This window comes from Lethenteron reissneri, chromosome 41, assembly GCF_015708825.2.
Source record: "Lethenteron reissneri isolate LAM-NWPU_2019-01 chromosome 41, ASM1570882v1, whole genome shotgun sequence".
NCBI lineage: Eukaryota > Metazoa > Chordata > Hyperoartia > Petromyzontiformes > Petromyzontidae > Lethenteron > Lethenteron reissneri.
In genome coordinates this window covers 4287232-4303280 of record NC_083819.1, presented here as the reverse complement: position 1 = coordinate 4303280, position 16049 = coordinate 4287232, and the positions used below count along the sequence as shown (strand labels likewise).

Here is a 16049-nt window from a genome sequence, read left to right as displayed (position 1 = left end):
GAGATAATATCTCGAAAAATGCTGCTGCGTTATATTTGGTCCAGAAAACCAGTGGGGCTAAAATATATTTTCGATATATGCGTGGAGACACAGAAGGGAGTTTTAAATATACAGTATATACACACAGATAAAGATCCCCCATATGGCCTTGAACAGACTGTTGGGGCAAGTGCTATTCGCGAGCACTTACGAAGGGCATCAGGGCACTCGAGTGGGGGAGGGGATGGGTGGCAAACACCACGCCCGGCCGCATTTCACCTCCCGGGTAGCGATCTTTACACGCAGCACCAGGTACTCATTTGAGGCTGAGTAGACCTAGGGGAGGCCCAGGACCGGTTCTGATAATCGAACCCTCGGGGTCGCCGGCTTTGGCAGCACAGCGCGCCAACCGCTGCCCCCCCCCACACGCACAAGTGACGTGAACGCCCCTCGCCAAACTGGGCCCTCATTCACCACTCCCGCAGCGCGAGGCCGAGCCGCAGGGGGTCCTCAGCGGCACCGCGCGTGTCAAGCCACGTGCCGACAACAACGCCGCACGGGGTCAACCCCCGCACGGGGTCAACCACGCACGGGGTCAACCCCCGCGAATTTGTCCGGCGGCTTACGCTATTGCGGTTGCGTAACGTTACGCTGCCGCACTATGGGCAAGGCTCGTTAAGCATTACGATGATTTCCGCAGGAGGCCAAACGAGTGAGTTGTGATGCTACATGTCTATTTTTATATTCCCCTTTAGCTGTATATATAATAATTAAACAAATCCCACAGAGCGTTAAAAATGCATTATATTGATGGCACGGGTGAGTGTGTCTGTGTCAGTATGAGCTTCGAGCAGCACTTGCTTATTCAAGGTTGCGTGAGTGAGTGCCTGAGTGGGTGCGTGCGTGAGTGAGTGCCTGAGTGGGTGAGAGAGTGGGTGTGTGAGCGGGAGCGTCAGTGAGTGGGTGAGCGAGTGAGTGCCTGAGTGGGTGGGTGAGTGGGTGCCTGAGTGGGTGGGTGAGTGAGTGCCTGAGTGGGTGGGTATGTGAGCGGGAGCGTCAGTGAGTGGGTGAGCGAGTGAGTGTGTGGGTGGGTGTGTGAGCGGGTGCGTGAGTGAGTGGGTGAGCGAGTGAGTGTGTGGGTGGGTGAGTGGGTGGGTGGATAAGCGAGTCAGTGTGTGCGTTAGTGAGTGGGTGTGTGAGTGGATGCGTCAATGAGTGGATGAGTGGGTGTGTGAGTGGGTGAGCGAGCGGGTGAGCGAGTGAGTATGTGAGTGAGTGCATCAGTGAGTGCGCTGCTTATCCGCTCTACATATGAAGACTCTCTCCTATACAGTACTGTACCAAGATGACAGGTTATCACGGGAGAATGGCCATTGCCTGAAATGTTAACTACATTATCTATACTATGGGGACCTCATTTGCCAGTAAAAATATGATAATTGGTTCTTTACCCTTCTATCTGGCAACAAAACTGACACCTTTTTGCAAGGAGTCATGTTTGCATAGACCGCAATACCTGCAGTCATAATACAAACAAAAGAACATAACTCTGATAATGTGCACTGTCCTTGAAGTTGATTGGTCCACACCCGAGACAGCTTTCCTTCGAGCCTAGTCTCATATGGGTTGGACCAGATGACGCCAAAAGGCGCACAACTCAAGGACAATGCACCATCAGAGTATGAGAGCTCGTGGCAAGCATCTACACTATGGGGACCTCATTTGCCAGTAAAAATATGATAATTGGTTCTTTACCCTTCTATCTGGCAACAAAACTGACACCTTTTTGCAAGGAGTCATGTTTGCATAGACCGCAATACCTGCAGTCATAATACAAACAAAAGAACATAACTCTGATAATGTGCACTGTCCTTGAAGTTGATTGGTCCACACCTGAGACAGCTTTCCTTCGAGCCTAGTCTCATATGGGTTGGACCAGATGACGCCAAAAGGCGCACAACTCAAGGACAATGCACCATCAGAGTATGAGAGCTCGGGGCAAGCATCTACACTATGGGGACCTCATTTGCCAGTAAAAATATGATAATTGGTTCTTTACCCTTCTATCTGGCAACAAAACTGACACCTTTTTGCAAGGAGTCATGTTTGCATAGACCGCAATACCTGCAGTCATAATACAAACAAAAGAACATAACTCTGATAATGTGCACTGTCCTTGAAGTTGATTGGTCCACACCCGAGACAGCTTTCCTTCGAGCCTAGTCTCATATGGGTTGGACCAGATGATGCCAAAAGGCGCACAACTCAAGGACAATGCACCATCAGAGTATGAGAGCTCGGGGCAAGCATCTACACTATGGGGACCTCATTTGCCAGTAAAAATATGATAATTGGTTCTTTACCCTTCTATCTGGCAACAAAACTGACACCTTTTTGCAAGGAGTCATGTTTGCATAGACCGCAATACCTGCAGTCATAATACAAACAAAAGAACATAACTCTGATAATGTGCACTGTCCTTGAAGTTGATTGGTCCACACTCTTCTATCTGTTGCCAGATAGAAGGGTAAAGAACCAATTATCATATTTTTACTGGCAAATGAGGTCCCCATAGTGTAGATGCTTGCCCCGAGCTCTCATACTCTGATGGTGCATTGTCCTTGAGTTGTGCGCCTTTTGGCGTCATCTGGTCCAACCCATATGAGACTAGGCTCGAAGGAAAGCTGTCTCGGGTGTGGACCAATCAACTTCAAGGACAGTGCACATTATCAGAGTTATGTTCTTTTGTTTGTATTATGACTGCAGGTATTGCGGTCTATGCAAACATGACTCCTTGCAAAAAGGTGTCAGTTTTGTTGCCAGATAGAAGGGTAAAGAACCAATTATCATATTTTACTGGCAAATGAGGTCCCCATAGTGTAGATGCTTGCCCCGAGCTCTCATACTCTGATGGTGCATTGTCCTTGAGTTGTGCGCCTTTTGGCGTCATCTGGTCCAACCCATATGAGACTAGGCTCGAAGGAAAGCTGTCTCGGGTGTGGACCAATCAACTTCAAGGACAGTGCACATTATCAGAGTTATGTTCTTTTGTTTGTATTATGACTGCAGGTATTGCGGTCTATGCAAACATGACTCCTTGCAAAAAGGTGTCAGTTTTGTTGCCAGATAGAAGGGTAAAGAACCAATTATCATACATTATCTATACATTATTTTAAAGCCACAGTGTTATTGCTGAATCTGTAGCATTTTTGGAAATATTTTTTTTATTATCACATGAAGAAATAAACTATCTCTCTCTCCTGTACACATACGGCAGATGTACACGCCAGGCTCACGTGAAGATTGTCCCAGCGAAAGATGGAAGGCGGGCTAAGCCTGTACGGTGATATGAAGATTGCCCATCCACGGATTCCGATGGAAGACGGGCTACGAGAGTAGGTTTGACACGAGAGTTCTCTCTCTCTCTCCGGACGCACGGACGGGCAGGAGGCAAAGGGCTCTCAGGGCCTACCCTTGGAGCCCGGCGCCAGCGACGACCTCTTGATGGCGTACGTCTTGAGGCAGCGCTCGAAGTTGTCGTCCCAGAGTCCGACGATTCCATCCTTCCCTCCGGTGACGAACCCCTAGCGAGCGGAACAACACCACGCGCACACAAGGTCAGCCCCGGAGTAGTGGGGGGGCGGGGGAGCTCGAGGGGGCTGCCCCCCCCGCTGCTAAAGGCTCAGCCCCCCTCTACTCAAATCGGTGCATTCATTGCTACGAATAAGCAATGGCGTTGAAGCCTTTCTCCTCGTGCAACAATGTCCTTACGGTTAAGTTTTACACACAGAGCGGTCGTTATCGTCCGGGGCAAGCTTCCATCTCACGATCAGACACGAGCTGCGAGGCAGCAAGCCTGTCGGTGCCACAATCAATTGCCGAAGCTCTACAGTCCTCCATATATGAAGATGTTTTCAGCCACCATTGGAACCTCATTTGCCAGTAAAAAATATGATAATTGTTTTTTTACCCTTTAATCTGGCAACAAAACTGACACCTTTTTTTTACAAGGAGTCATGTTTGCATAGACCACAGTACCTGCAGTCGTAATGCAAACAAAAAACATAAATCTGATAATATATGCACTGTCCTTGAAGTTGATTGGTCCACACCCGAGACAGCTTTCCTTAGAGCCTAGTCTCACAAGGCGTGCGCCTTTTGGCGTCATCTGGTCCAACACCATGTGAGACTAGGCTCTAAGGAAAGCTGTCTCGGGTGTGGACCAATCAACTTCAAGGACAGTGCACATTATCAGAGTTGTGTTTTTTGTTTGCATTATGACTGCAGGTATTGTGGTCTATGCAAACATGACTCCTTGTAAAAAAGGTGTGAGTTTTGTTGCCAGATAAAAGGGTAAAAAAACAATTATCATGTTTTCAGCCAGTTGAAGTTTTTGTTGTATACGTGGGAGGAAAGTGGAGCACATCCGGTCAAAACCCACGGGCGCGAGATGGGCTGTGACATCGCAGGGCCGTGAGGGATGGAGATGGCGCGGTTAGGCCTGCAACCAGCAGCGGATAGACCACGGAAAATGACGAGTGACGATGATGTTCAAACGCCGATCGGGAAGCGCGCACGCATCTCAACCGTGCCGGATATTCACGTCAAACGAACCGCAATTCACCGTCTCACAAACGCCGCACGGCTCCGTCCATCGCTCGCGATCGCCAAATCCCGATTTATGGCGTTTCATCACCGCTATTTCCAGCGCGCGAGCATAATGAACCCGTGCAGAAACTCGAAGGCGGCAGTAAATCTGACCGTAAAACACACTCTTAAAACCTCATTAAGGTACGCCGTAAACGTAACATTCGTAAGTTTTTTTTTTTTTAAACCCAATCCCTTCCTCCCGTTTCACGCCGCGCCAGGGCGGGGCGTGCGGCCAGCTGGCGGCTGGAGTTTTATCGGCGCTCGTAACGCTCCGCGCAGTCTCCCGTCGGCGAGCGAGGCGAGCGAGGTGAGCGTTTTGGAGCATTCAACGTCCGTCTCCATTAGCCCATTGCGGCAGCACCCTGAAGAAGGACACCGAAACCAGAGCCGGATTACCGCGGGGGGGGGGGGGTTCATTGGCTGCCCCCCCCCCCCCCACTAAGACGTTTGGCCAGCTTGGAGGAGTAGGCCCAAGTACGGTCGAGCGTGGGGTCTCTATGGCTAGCGGAGGCCCTTCCGCCAGCAGTGACGTGGGCACGGGATTGCAGGTCTGTACCCTTTGTATTTCGAGGGGCCCAGTTGGTAGCGCCTTCACCGCCTGACGCAGAGATTGCCGGTTCAAAACCAGGTGCCGCCCTGGTTAACACTGCGCGCGTAGAAAACCATGCAAATACACCACGTGCCGTCTTCTTCACAGCGGACGTTAAAGATCCCGTCATGTGATTCGCAAGAGTAGGTCATTCGTGCGCCGGTGTCATGGTCCAAATTTTCCCCAAATTTCTCTGCCTCGGACTGCGAAAGTTTGGCAGGAACCTCCTGTGAGGCTTTCCTGGGTAACAAAGTGTACCGATAATTAGAAACATTCTTTCGTGTAATTTGATCGTTAAAGTCATACCAGCAGGTTGGCGATGACTGCCAGTTATGGGCCGAAACCCAAACAGTTGCAATCATTTTAAATGTGTATTTCAACTTTTATAACGAATCCACAATATAAAAAAACAACCGAAAGTAATGGAATTGAAGAGCAATGTAGTGTTTGGCATTGTGGGCAGAGGTGGAGGTGAAGCAGCCGAGGGCAAGGAACTGGATAGAGAAAGAGGGCCCCCCACCCTCACCGCAGCCCCCTAGAACGAGCGACAACCTTGGGCCCCACTCACTCCTCGCACAGCCCTGCGCACGGCCACACGGCGAGCTTGGAGAGGCGGCATTGGGCGCGTGACAATTCACGCGCGTCGCTGGTGCACGTCGTTGTCTTTGCCATGGACGTGCCAATCGACACTCCTGGACACCTCTTGCAAACGACATGAGTCCACCTCAAGGGATTCATCCAGGTGAAACATTTTAATTGATGCTTTGTTATTTTTTGTTTTGCCTCCACTACGAATTTTTATGATTGGTTCACGAGCAGCAGTTCTTCGTGGTTTGGCATCAGCCTGGCTACAAAGGAATGAAATTATCTCCCCCCCCCCTCTCCCCTCCCCTTTCCACCTTCCCCACTTCTCCGTAGCCCGTAAATAGACACCTAATTCGAGAAAAAAACATCGCACCTCCGGGCCTTGACATTCCACCTCCTCCACCACCTCGAAGACAAGGGCGGTGGAACCATCGACAGCATCGGAAACATCACCAGCGGGCCGATTCGCAGAATCCCCTCCGTGAATGGAAAATTGAAGACACCAGCCACGACTTTGACCATGCCGCCCACGCTACAGACGGTGCAGTTACACCCACTGTGGTCTTGAGCTCCTTTCAGTCGAAGAGGAACAGCACAACTTACACGAACTCTCTCTTCCCGAGGGCTCTCTCTTGTCATGGCCAGCAGACCTGAACGCATTGTCGTTGCCATCATGCGCAAGGGGAGATTAACCCAGTGCCCGGTTCTCTCTCAGCGCAGTTGTACACAAACCTGTCAACCCCTTATCAGTGCCAATACCTTATTACAGACCAATTCAGACCTTCTTGGTCACCCCGTGCCCTTATAAATCTCAACGTTCATCCTACAAAGTCCCATCACAAGGAAGAAACACAAACAAATAGACATTTTTTTCCCCGTATTGAAACGGCTGTACGCCGTACAGACCTGAAAACTCAATTTCCCTGCACAAGAATACAGCTGAATCGTACGGGTTGACAGGCGTGTGGACACCACATGCACACTTGAACAGCTGTGCCACCGATTACGAATCAAATTATTATTTTGTCATCGCCGTGAAAGCTGCGCGTTCTGGTGGGGCGCAGTGAAGCTTTGCTGAACGCATACTTCATTGGAAAGATGTTATTAACCATGTAAAAAAGATTTAACTAGACATATTTGTACCATCTTATTTGACAGGTACTATTCTACTTTACCGAGTGTTGACATCCCCAGCGTTTAACAGCACTGCCTTTTTTGTATTTGGATTGTCAGCCAACACCGGTTACAACCCGAAGTCGAGGTACACCAGAGGTCGCAACCGGGTACCCGATACCCGTACCCTACCCGATACCCGGCTACCCGTATCCGGCCGGGTACGGGTACGGGTACCCGTTTGCGACCCTGGTGCGGCCGGGTACGGGTAGGCCGTGAGTCACTGGTGAGTAACCGTTTGTCACTCATTTCGGGTAGAGTACGGGTAGGGAATGGGTACCTGTACCCGGCTGGGTACGGGTAAGGAATCAAAACCCGTTTGCGACCTCTGAGGTACACCGATTGTTCTCTTTTAGCCCCGCCCACCCCCCCCCCCAACACGTTCCATTCATTGGCTACCACATTTAGATAAGCCCCCCCTCCCCCCTTGACTTGTATTTAAGAGCTTGTCTCTTGGAATTTTGCCTCACTTGATGCAGTAAATCTAGCTGTGACGGTCCCACCTGATGACGGAGACTTGTGTTGCCTCCGAAACGTGGTGATTTATTATTTTATTTCTATTATTATTTTTTATTTTTGACCTACGTGACTTTACCGAAAAAACCTAAGAGTACGCACTCTTGGCGTTGTATGTGAACGGACAACGATCGATTCCCACGCATGGAGCGTTGTGCGTGAATGCGGTTGTCACGTGACGATGCATCGCCACGTGACAACCGACAAGGGCCAATCCGCACTGAGCAGCGTGACGAGGAACGCTCAAACCATCGCCACAACGTACGCGGTGGTGTGGGAGAGGCCTTCATCCAACCGTGGATTTACAAACGGCAATACGTTGTTGACAAGCGTGATAATGGTCAGACTAAAATATTTCTTCATTTTTCTACGAAAAGCCTCAGAGAGTCCCCTAGCATGCAACAGTGCTCTTGGGAAAGTGAAGGCTTTACTTTGTAAATGAATAAATAATTCCTATTGTTATTGCTATTTGTATTGTGATCATTGTTGTGACCACACAGAAGGTGTAGCATGTTCCCTGAATTATAAGACGCTCCGGAAAATAAGACGCACCCCAAACCTCTGGCCAGTGTCAATAAAGTTATTCAAATCTGCACACACACACGCACAGACACGCGCACAGACCTGCACACACACACACAGACCTACGTACACACAAGAAAACACACACTCGCACGCACACGCCGGGGCCGACGCACAAACACAACGACAATGAGCACTTAGATCCCCCCGTGTCGCCTTTACAGACTGTTGGGGCAAGCGCTGTTAGCGAGCACCTATGAAGGGTGGTACAGCACACGAGGGGGTGGGTGGCCAGCACCACGCCTGGCCGCCTTTGTCTCCCCAGCGGCGATGTTTACACACCGCACCAGGTACTCATTTGAGGCTGAGTCGACCTAGGGGAGGCCCAGTACCGGTTTAGGTAAGCGTCACCGGCGTTGGCCGTGAGCGGGAATCGAACTCGGGTCGCCGGGTTCGTAGCGCAGCGTAGCGCTGAACGCACGCAACGTGCACAGACACACGCACGCGCACAGACACAGACACACGCACAGACACACGTGCATGCACGCCTACCGTATTACAACGATCGCCCGACAACTTTTGCTCCAATTTGCAGGCCCCCCCAGAAAAAATATAAAGTTGCGTCATAATCCAAGGAATACGGTAATAGTTATTTTCAGAACAAAGTGCTTCTTCAAGTGCTGTGGATCATTTTGTTACGCTTGCTCGGGCAATCCTCAGAGGTGTTTGGCTATTGACATAACAGCCGAGGCCATTATTAGGCGCTCGGTAAGAGAGAGAGAGGAGGGGGGGGGCACCGTCCTACAATCAAAGTTACTTTGCCCGTCGCACGCAGAAGACAGCCCCGGCACGCACAATATCGATTCGGGCTGTCGGACGGTTGACCGATTTAGATATGACAATACCAACACAGAATCTCATCTCGTATTGGCACCATTTATCCCCGCCCCAACCCACCACCACCACTGTCCCAAGCCCAAAGCCCCTCCACCCCCCCAAAAATAGAGAAAAATTGACAAACGCATTATTGTCTGATAAGACAGGGGGCCACGGCAGGTGCATGCCTGCTGACAAATGATGGCCACTTTTGTGTTGAAAGTGGCGGCGTTAAAAGGCCGCGCCTGACAGTTTGATGGCTGTGCCGCTTTTGTCCGGCAGAGAAAGAATCTTTGAGGCTCCGTTCGATGGGAGAAAAAAAGTTTCAACGGCCGGACTGGGCCTCTTCGCGGGGGGGCCGACGCTGGTCAACGACATCGGGACGACACGGCACAACGCAGCCGCGTCTCAAGGGGTCGTGCAACAGCATCGTTGGGTGGGTGGGGGGGTGTTTGTTGAAATAGAGGAAGAAGAACAAAAAACACATAACCCCAAAGAAGGTTTAGAGCCCGTGGGGGCAAGGAGTTGACGGCGTAGATGGTGCAGGTGAAGGGAGTTGCAGAACGGCGAGGACAGTGGAGGAAGGATGAGCCAGCGAGACCTCCCGCTGAGCTAAGGTTGACCCTCCCTCCCCTCTTGCTGATGACGGACGCTTGTGTTGCGATCGAAACGTCGTAGTTTTTTGTTATTTTTTGTTATTTTATTTGAACCTATCTACCTGACTTTACCGAAGGGCCCAACGAATGTGAATTCCTGCAGTCACGAAAGCTTTAAGTCAAGAGTTGACTGGGCGCTAAAGCTAAAACTAAACTAATATTTTTTATTTCACCAGGAAAGTTCTCACTGAGCTATGCGGCTCATTTTGGGAAGCGACCTGGTCACAAACGACGTCTCAACCGAGCGGCTTATCACGTGGGAATTTATAGCAGCACCAAATACTCTGAGATGCATGTTGATTCTAAACGGGGAGGGGAAAAACCAGAGGACCAGGAGAAAAATCTACGCGACCACGGGAAGAACATGCAAACTGCAAATATACAGCAGCAGGCGTCAGGGTTGGGATCGAGCCCACGACCTCCTGCATACCAGGCGAGGGAGATAACATCTCGACACCGTGGCTAGAACGGGAAGCCTCGGTTGCTGGAGTGGAGTTTGTGCTGACCGGAGTTCCGGAACACGCAGGCCGCACAAGAGGACGGGAAACCTGCACACAACACAAATGTCCCCCGTATAGCCTTAACAGCTGGTTGGGACAAGTGCCGTTAACGAACACCTACGAAGGAAGGCGTACAACACGGCACGCGAGCGGCGTGGGTGGCCACAACCGCTCCTGGCCGCCTTTGTCTCCCCAGCGTTTTGTACGCATCGCACCGGGCACTCGCTTAATGCCGAGTCGACTTAAGCGAGGGCGGCGAGTGGGAGGAGCCGACCTGTCAGCCGAGCTCGCGAAGTGGCGCGCCAGGTTCACCTTCTCCAGGGCGTGCATGCTGAAGATGGGCCCGTCGTGGGCCTTGACGGTGCGTAGCAGCGTCGCGCCCTTCCACAGGTAGACGTCCCCGCGCGCCGCCCCCGCGTACACCGTGTCCTCCGCCTTGCCGTACACGGCGCACATCATGGTGTCGCGCCGCGCCAGCGCCCCGAAGTCGCCGCGCCGAGACGTCAGCCCACCGCCTGCGGTGGAGGGGGGTGGGGTGGGGGCGCGAACGACAACACGATGGCCTCGTGAGCGGGGGCGGCCGTTGCTCGTTGAGGGATGCCGCTATTGGCGAGCGCCCTACACCACGGTCGTCGGCGCCACTACAGGTCGGCGCCACCTCGCTCGGCGCTGGAAGAGCTTCGTGAGATTCCGATTAAAGCACTTTGCCTTGCATCGTGAGCCATGGTCTATCCACTGCCAGTTAAAGGTGTCCGCGAGCAGTTGCCACCTGTTGGGGTCGTTCCACACTTTGTTGCGGCAAGCCGTCTACCACCCCCCCTCCCCCGACGTTTCTACCCCCTCCCCCCCCATGTGCTGAGAGCTCCTTCGGTTCCCATTTCACTGCCACGTGGAGCAAAACGTCGGGCGCCGTGCCGAACAACCCGCGGCACAACCGCGGACGAAACGCCAGAGAGCCGCGCTGCTGCACAGCGGCGAACATCCACGCGGTCATAGCGATCCGTGTCGTTCCATCTCTGTGTGGTCCCTAAGCGATGAAACAATTATTTTTTTTCAGGTAAGACCCACTGAACTATACAGCTCTTTTTTTTCAGAAGCGACCTGGCCGGAAACGATAACTCAACAAAGCGGCTTATCGCGTGGAAATGAATTGCAGCCAAACACTCTCAACGCGTGATGTTGAATCTGAATGCGGAGGGGAAAACCGGAGGACCCGGAGAAAAATCCACGCGACCACGGGGAGAGAGACACGCAAACCCCAAATATACAGCCGGTGTCAGAGTCGGGATCGAACCCACGGCCTCCCGCATGTCAGGCGAGGTAGTTAACACCTCGCCACCGCGGCGCCCGTAACTTTGGCAGCCACTCCGTCTCCAGTCTCGAGCAACGAGTCCTGGTGGCAACACCTGACGTGTCTGCCAACGCGCGACCCTCATTTCATTTGGAGGAGGGAACAAAAAACTCTCGCGTGATGAACGTCAGAGGACACGAGATAGGACCCAACAAGATACGGCCGGACAGATTGATGGATATTTCAGAGATTCGACCACAACTCACGCACATAAGGGGCATTGGGTCCACAGGTCCCCCCCCCACCCCACCGCCCCCCCCCCCGATCCCCCGCACACGTGACGTTAACCGGTCACACGTCAGGACTGACCGCCAGTGGCGTGTGGCCACCATCCCTGGTGGAGAGCTCACCAGTGACTTGCCAGAATTTGATGTGGTGAATGCCGACGGTCACGAGCTTGTCGGCATCGTGAGGGTTGAAACGGGCCACGAAGATCTTCTCTTTGTGACCCCTGCCGTGGTGGCCAGGACATAGACAAAGAGAGAGCATATATACACACAGTATATATACATATGAATGCGATGCAGACGTAGATGACTCGTGGCTGTAACAGGGCAACAGTCACACTGATTCACCAGCGCCAGCGTGTACGGCAGAGGTCGCAACCAGGTACCCGATACCCATACCCTACCAGATACCCGGCTACCCGTACCCGGCCGGGTACGGGTACCCGTTTGCGACCCTGGTGCGGCCGGGTACCGGTAGGCCGTGAGTCACTGGTGAGTAACCGTTTGTCACTCATTTCGGGTAGGGTACGGGTACGGGTAGGGGACGGGTACCCGTACCCGGCCGTGTACAGGCACGGGTACCCATTAGCGACCCTGGTGCGGCCGGGTACGGGTAAGGAATCAAAACCCGTATGCGACCTCTGGTGTACGGGCAGCCTACGCAGCAAAACCTCTGGTGGCCTTTGGCGAAGAGCACAGGGTTGCCACCAGTAAGAGCCCCTGGAAAGATCGACAATCGCTGAGGCTGCAGCAATGTAATTACATTCAAGACGGCTAACGTCAAAAGAAAATGTAAGAGATCAGAACACGTGCGTCGAACCACAAGGGGCGGAATTACTGCATGTAAAAATAATAATGATTGAACTGTATATATTTATTTCATAAGGCATCTTTTACGTCGATATATCTCAAAGGCGCTCGCTGTACGTAAAAAAAAAAGATACGTGTTAATTACGAGTCTAATGTCGATTCATTGATTAACTAAAGCAATCGTCGATATGCGAATAAATTAGTTGAATCGTCAATAACCGCCGCTCCAATGATGCCGCTGACCCGTTCATGGAAGAAAAAAAAGACACACGACGACACAAACCAGCGCAAGACAAGCAGCAAACAACTCAACTCTCCGCTGGCCTTCAGCGAGAGGCCGCTTGCACCGTCACGGGGGGGGGGGGGGGTCGGGTGGGGGGCATCCGTTGGTGCTCCGCTCTCATCCTGGTGGTGCTGGTGCGCGACGGGGCCCGTGCCCAACGTTCAAACTCTTTTGTATGTACACTATGAGACATCTCCTTTACCAGTGGCAAAATATAGTAATAGGTTTTTACCCTTTAAACTGGTACGAAACTGACACCTTTATACAAGGCATCATGTTTGCAATAACCGCAACACAAGCAGTCAAAATGCATTTTGACACAAGCAGTCAAAATGCATTTTAACTGCTTGTGTTGCGGTTATTGCAAACATGATGCCTTGTATAAAAGTGTCAGTTTTGTACCAGTTTAAAGGGTAAAAACCTACTACTCTTTTGTACGTACATTGAACTTCTTTCGTGCCGTACATTGCCGACCGTGCTAATGGCAGGTCCGGGGTGGGGGGAGGGTTAGGGGGGGGGGACAATGGACTAGACACTAAACGCAGTTCTGAAGAAATGAGGTTTCGATCTAGGGCGTCAAGTCAAGCGCGGTTGCTGCGTGTTTGCATATCCCCCCCCCCCCCCCCCCCGCAATACGGCTCCGTGTGCGAGTCTCGCCAAGCATAATGATAATAATAATAACAAAAATTAGAATGATTTCCACGTTTCCTTGACAATCGACTGCCGGATGAAGGCCTCCCCGCGTGACTGTGCCGGTCACCGAGATTTGGTCTCCAGATCCAACGACTTCGCCGCGGGTCCCGATCGTGAGGACGAATCCCCCGTCAAGCGACAAAACGACGATGAGTGTCGTTTGTTGTCGCCGTCGTTGTAACTCGGTGACCCCGTGCCCCATACTGGACATCTGTGCAAAAGAGCTTCACACCTCATCGGATTCCTTCCCTCCAGTCTAAATAAAGATTCTGATAATCCGTCGACTTTCTGGGACGAGGCGCGTGGCGTGGATTTAGCAGCGACTGCACGGCTCTCTACTGCGGCTCCTGCACCGGTGTTGGAAGGGTGATGCGTGGTAAATTGTCGAGTGACATTTCTGATGGCTTTAGAATGTCTGTACCAGTGCTCTTCATTGTAGGGCCCCAAGGGCCACTGGGCAACCCGTGATGTGCGGCGCTCGACAATCACACAAATGGTGAAAAAACCCCGATCATCATCATCGTGCTGCTGTCAAACCCCCGATGGCTTCAAGTGGTATGGTGGCCCTCACACTGACGATGTCTTATCGGAGAAAGTGCCCCCCACCAGAGGTCGCAACCGGGTACCTGATACCCATACCCTACCCGATACCCAGCTACCCGTACGGGTACCCATTTGCGACCCTGGTGCGGCCGGGTACAGGTACGGGTAAGGAATCAAAACCCGTTTGCGACCTCTGCCCCCCCCCCCACCCACTCTGAAAATTAGTGAAGAACACTGAACTAAACAGTAACATCTCACAAATTGTTGAGGTTCGTTTGGCAACTCACTTCCTAAAGGAGTCGCCAACACTGGGCAGTCATTAGAGTTATTTTGACCATACTTCACCGCGATGGTCAGTGAGGATTGGTAAAGTAGGGGAGCATGGTGAGGGGGAGGGGGGTGGGGGGCGGCGGGGGGTGCAGATATCGCTCGCAACCGATGTTGCCACGGCTGCCAATGGAACTCGGGTCCAACCGGATTCGTAGAGCAGCGCTTGGACCATTACGCCATCGCTGACACAAACTTTACACGGATAATTTTTACAATCGGAATTGTAATTCAACGGCGCTGTAATTGCAATACACATTACGCCATTGTGTAGCCGAAGTGTGCAATTTTGGGGTCAATTTGATTTCAATTAGGGCTGTAATTTTTTTATAAAAAAATTGCTGCTCATGCAATGGACGAGCGGATTGCATTATTAGTCAACCATTCCTGCGAGTTCTGCGTGCAAGCCCTAAATCTGCCCGGGCCCCTTGAATTCAAGGCGTAATTTCCCAGCGGCGTCATTAAACGAATTAAGTACTCAGCCAAAATAAATCTCCGAGCGGAGTCAAAATAAATAAGTGAAAATGCGGCGTCGGAGGAAAGCATTTCAGTGGGTGGACATCTCAGGAGGGACAGATATTTTTGCCCCACGCAAGCGGAATTCATAAACGTGGCTCCGCAGCCTCTCACTCGCTCTCTCCTCGTCTCAAAAGTGGATGGAGGCTATCGTCACGGTTCCTGCGGTGAGCCTGGATTGGGCACGGCTCTCTGCGTTCACTTCTCAGGCTGCAGCAGGGGAAGCGCAAACGGTGGCCGGCCGAGTGAGGTGGTGGCAACTCGACCACGCATGCCATCGGTTGCCCACGACCGCACTACGCATGCCATCAGTATGGGACACCGCGGTGGTGAGATGTTAACTACCTCGCCCGGCGTGCAGGTCGTGAGCTCGATCCCGACCCTAACGCCTGATGTACATTTGGAGTTTTTGTACATTCTCCCCGTGGTCACGTGGATTTGTCTTTCCCTCCACATTTAGAATCAACGTCTGTTTCGAGTATTTGGCTGCTATGAATGTGCACCTGATGAGCCACTTCGTTGAGCTATCCCTTGTGGCCAAGTCGCTTCTGAAAAAGAGGTGCACAGTTCAGCGGGCCTTATCTGGTACAACAATAAAAATTGCTCGCAAGTAACTCGTCGACATGTAGCCCGTGTACCACATGGGCGCAGTGGTTCGAGCGCTGCACTCTGAATTCCGGTGAGGTGAGTTCGAGAGCCTCGGCACGGCTCACACCTGTTGCGAGTGAGTGACATCCCAACCGGTTTCCTGGACGTCTGACTTTCACCGTCCAGCGTGATGATGAAACAAGGCGTGGCGTGGTGTGGGGGGGAGAGGCCTTCATCCAGCAGTGGATTGACAAACGGCAGGAAATAATGAAAAACGATGGGCCGTACTAGGTGCTTTGTAACAGTGTCATCCACTACAGTTCAACTGCAGCACCTTTGTCTTGTGTGTGATTCTGTACGTGTGTGTGTGTGTGAGCGCTAATAGCACTCGCCCCAACAGACTGTCAAAGGGCTATACGGGGGATTGTTGTCTTTGTGCTTAGCATACTCCGCACGGCGAAGCAATGTGAACCGCGCGGCGCTGAATTAATCCACCGCACATCGACTTAAGAAGCCGTTTCATGGCTATAACCAATCTGGACATGGACTTGGAAGTTGCTGCTCATTCAGCTCTACACGAGAGAGAGATCGAGATCGAATCTACATTAACTGCGCGTGCAAGCCACGTGCGAGTTGTCGCAAAAAAAAGTACAACTCAAGTTTCG

The 16049-nt window shown here is 51.9% G+C and overlaps 1 protein-coding gene across 1 annotated transcript in view; it reads right to left on the bottom strand.

The window, feature by feature from the left end:
- EML6 (EMAP like 6) overlaps positions 1 to 16049 on the bottom strand; it is a 198689-nt gene that overhangs the window by 43580 nt on the left and 139060 nt on the right. The window contains exons 18-20 of the mRNA XM_061568264.1: positions 11748 to 11848; positions 10359 to 10561; positions 3452 to 3563 (exon numbers count right to left, since the gene is read on the bottom strand). Of these exons, the coding sequence (XP_061424248.1) occupies positions 3452 to 3563; positions 10359 to 10561; positions 11748 to 11848 (416 nt within the window). The remainder of the gene's footprint in view (positions 1 to 3451; positions 3564 to 10358; positions 10562 to 11747; positions 11849 to 16049) is intronic.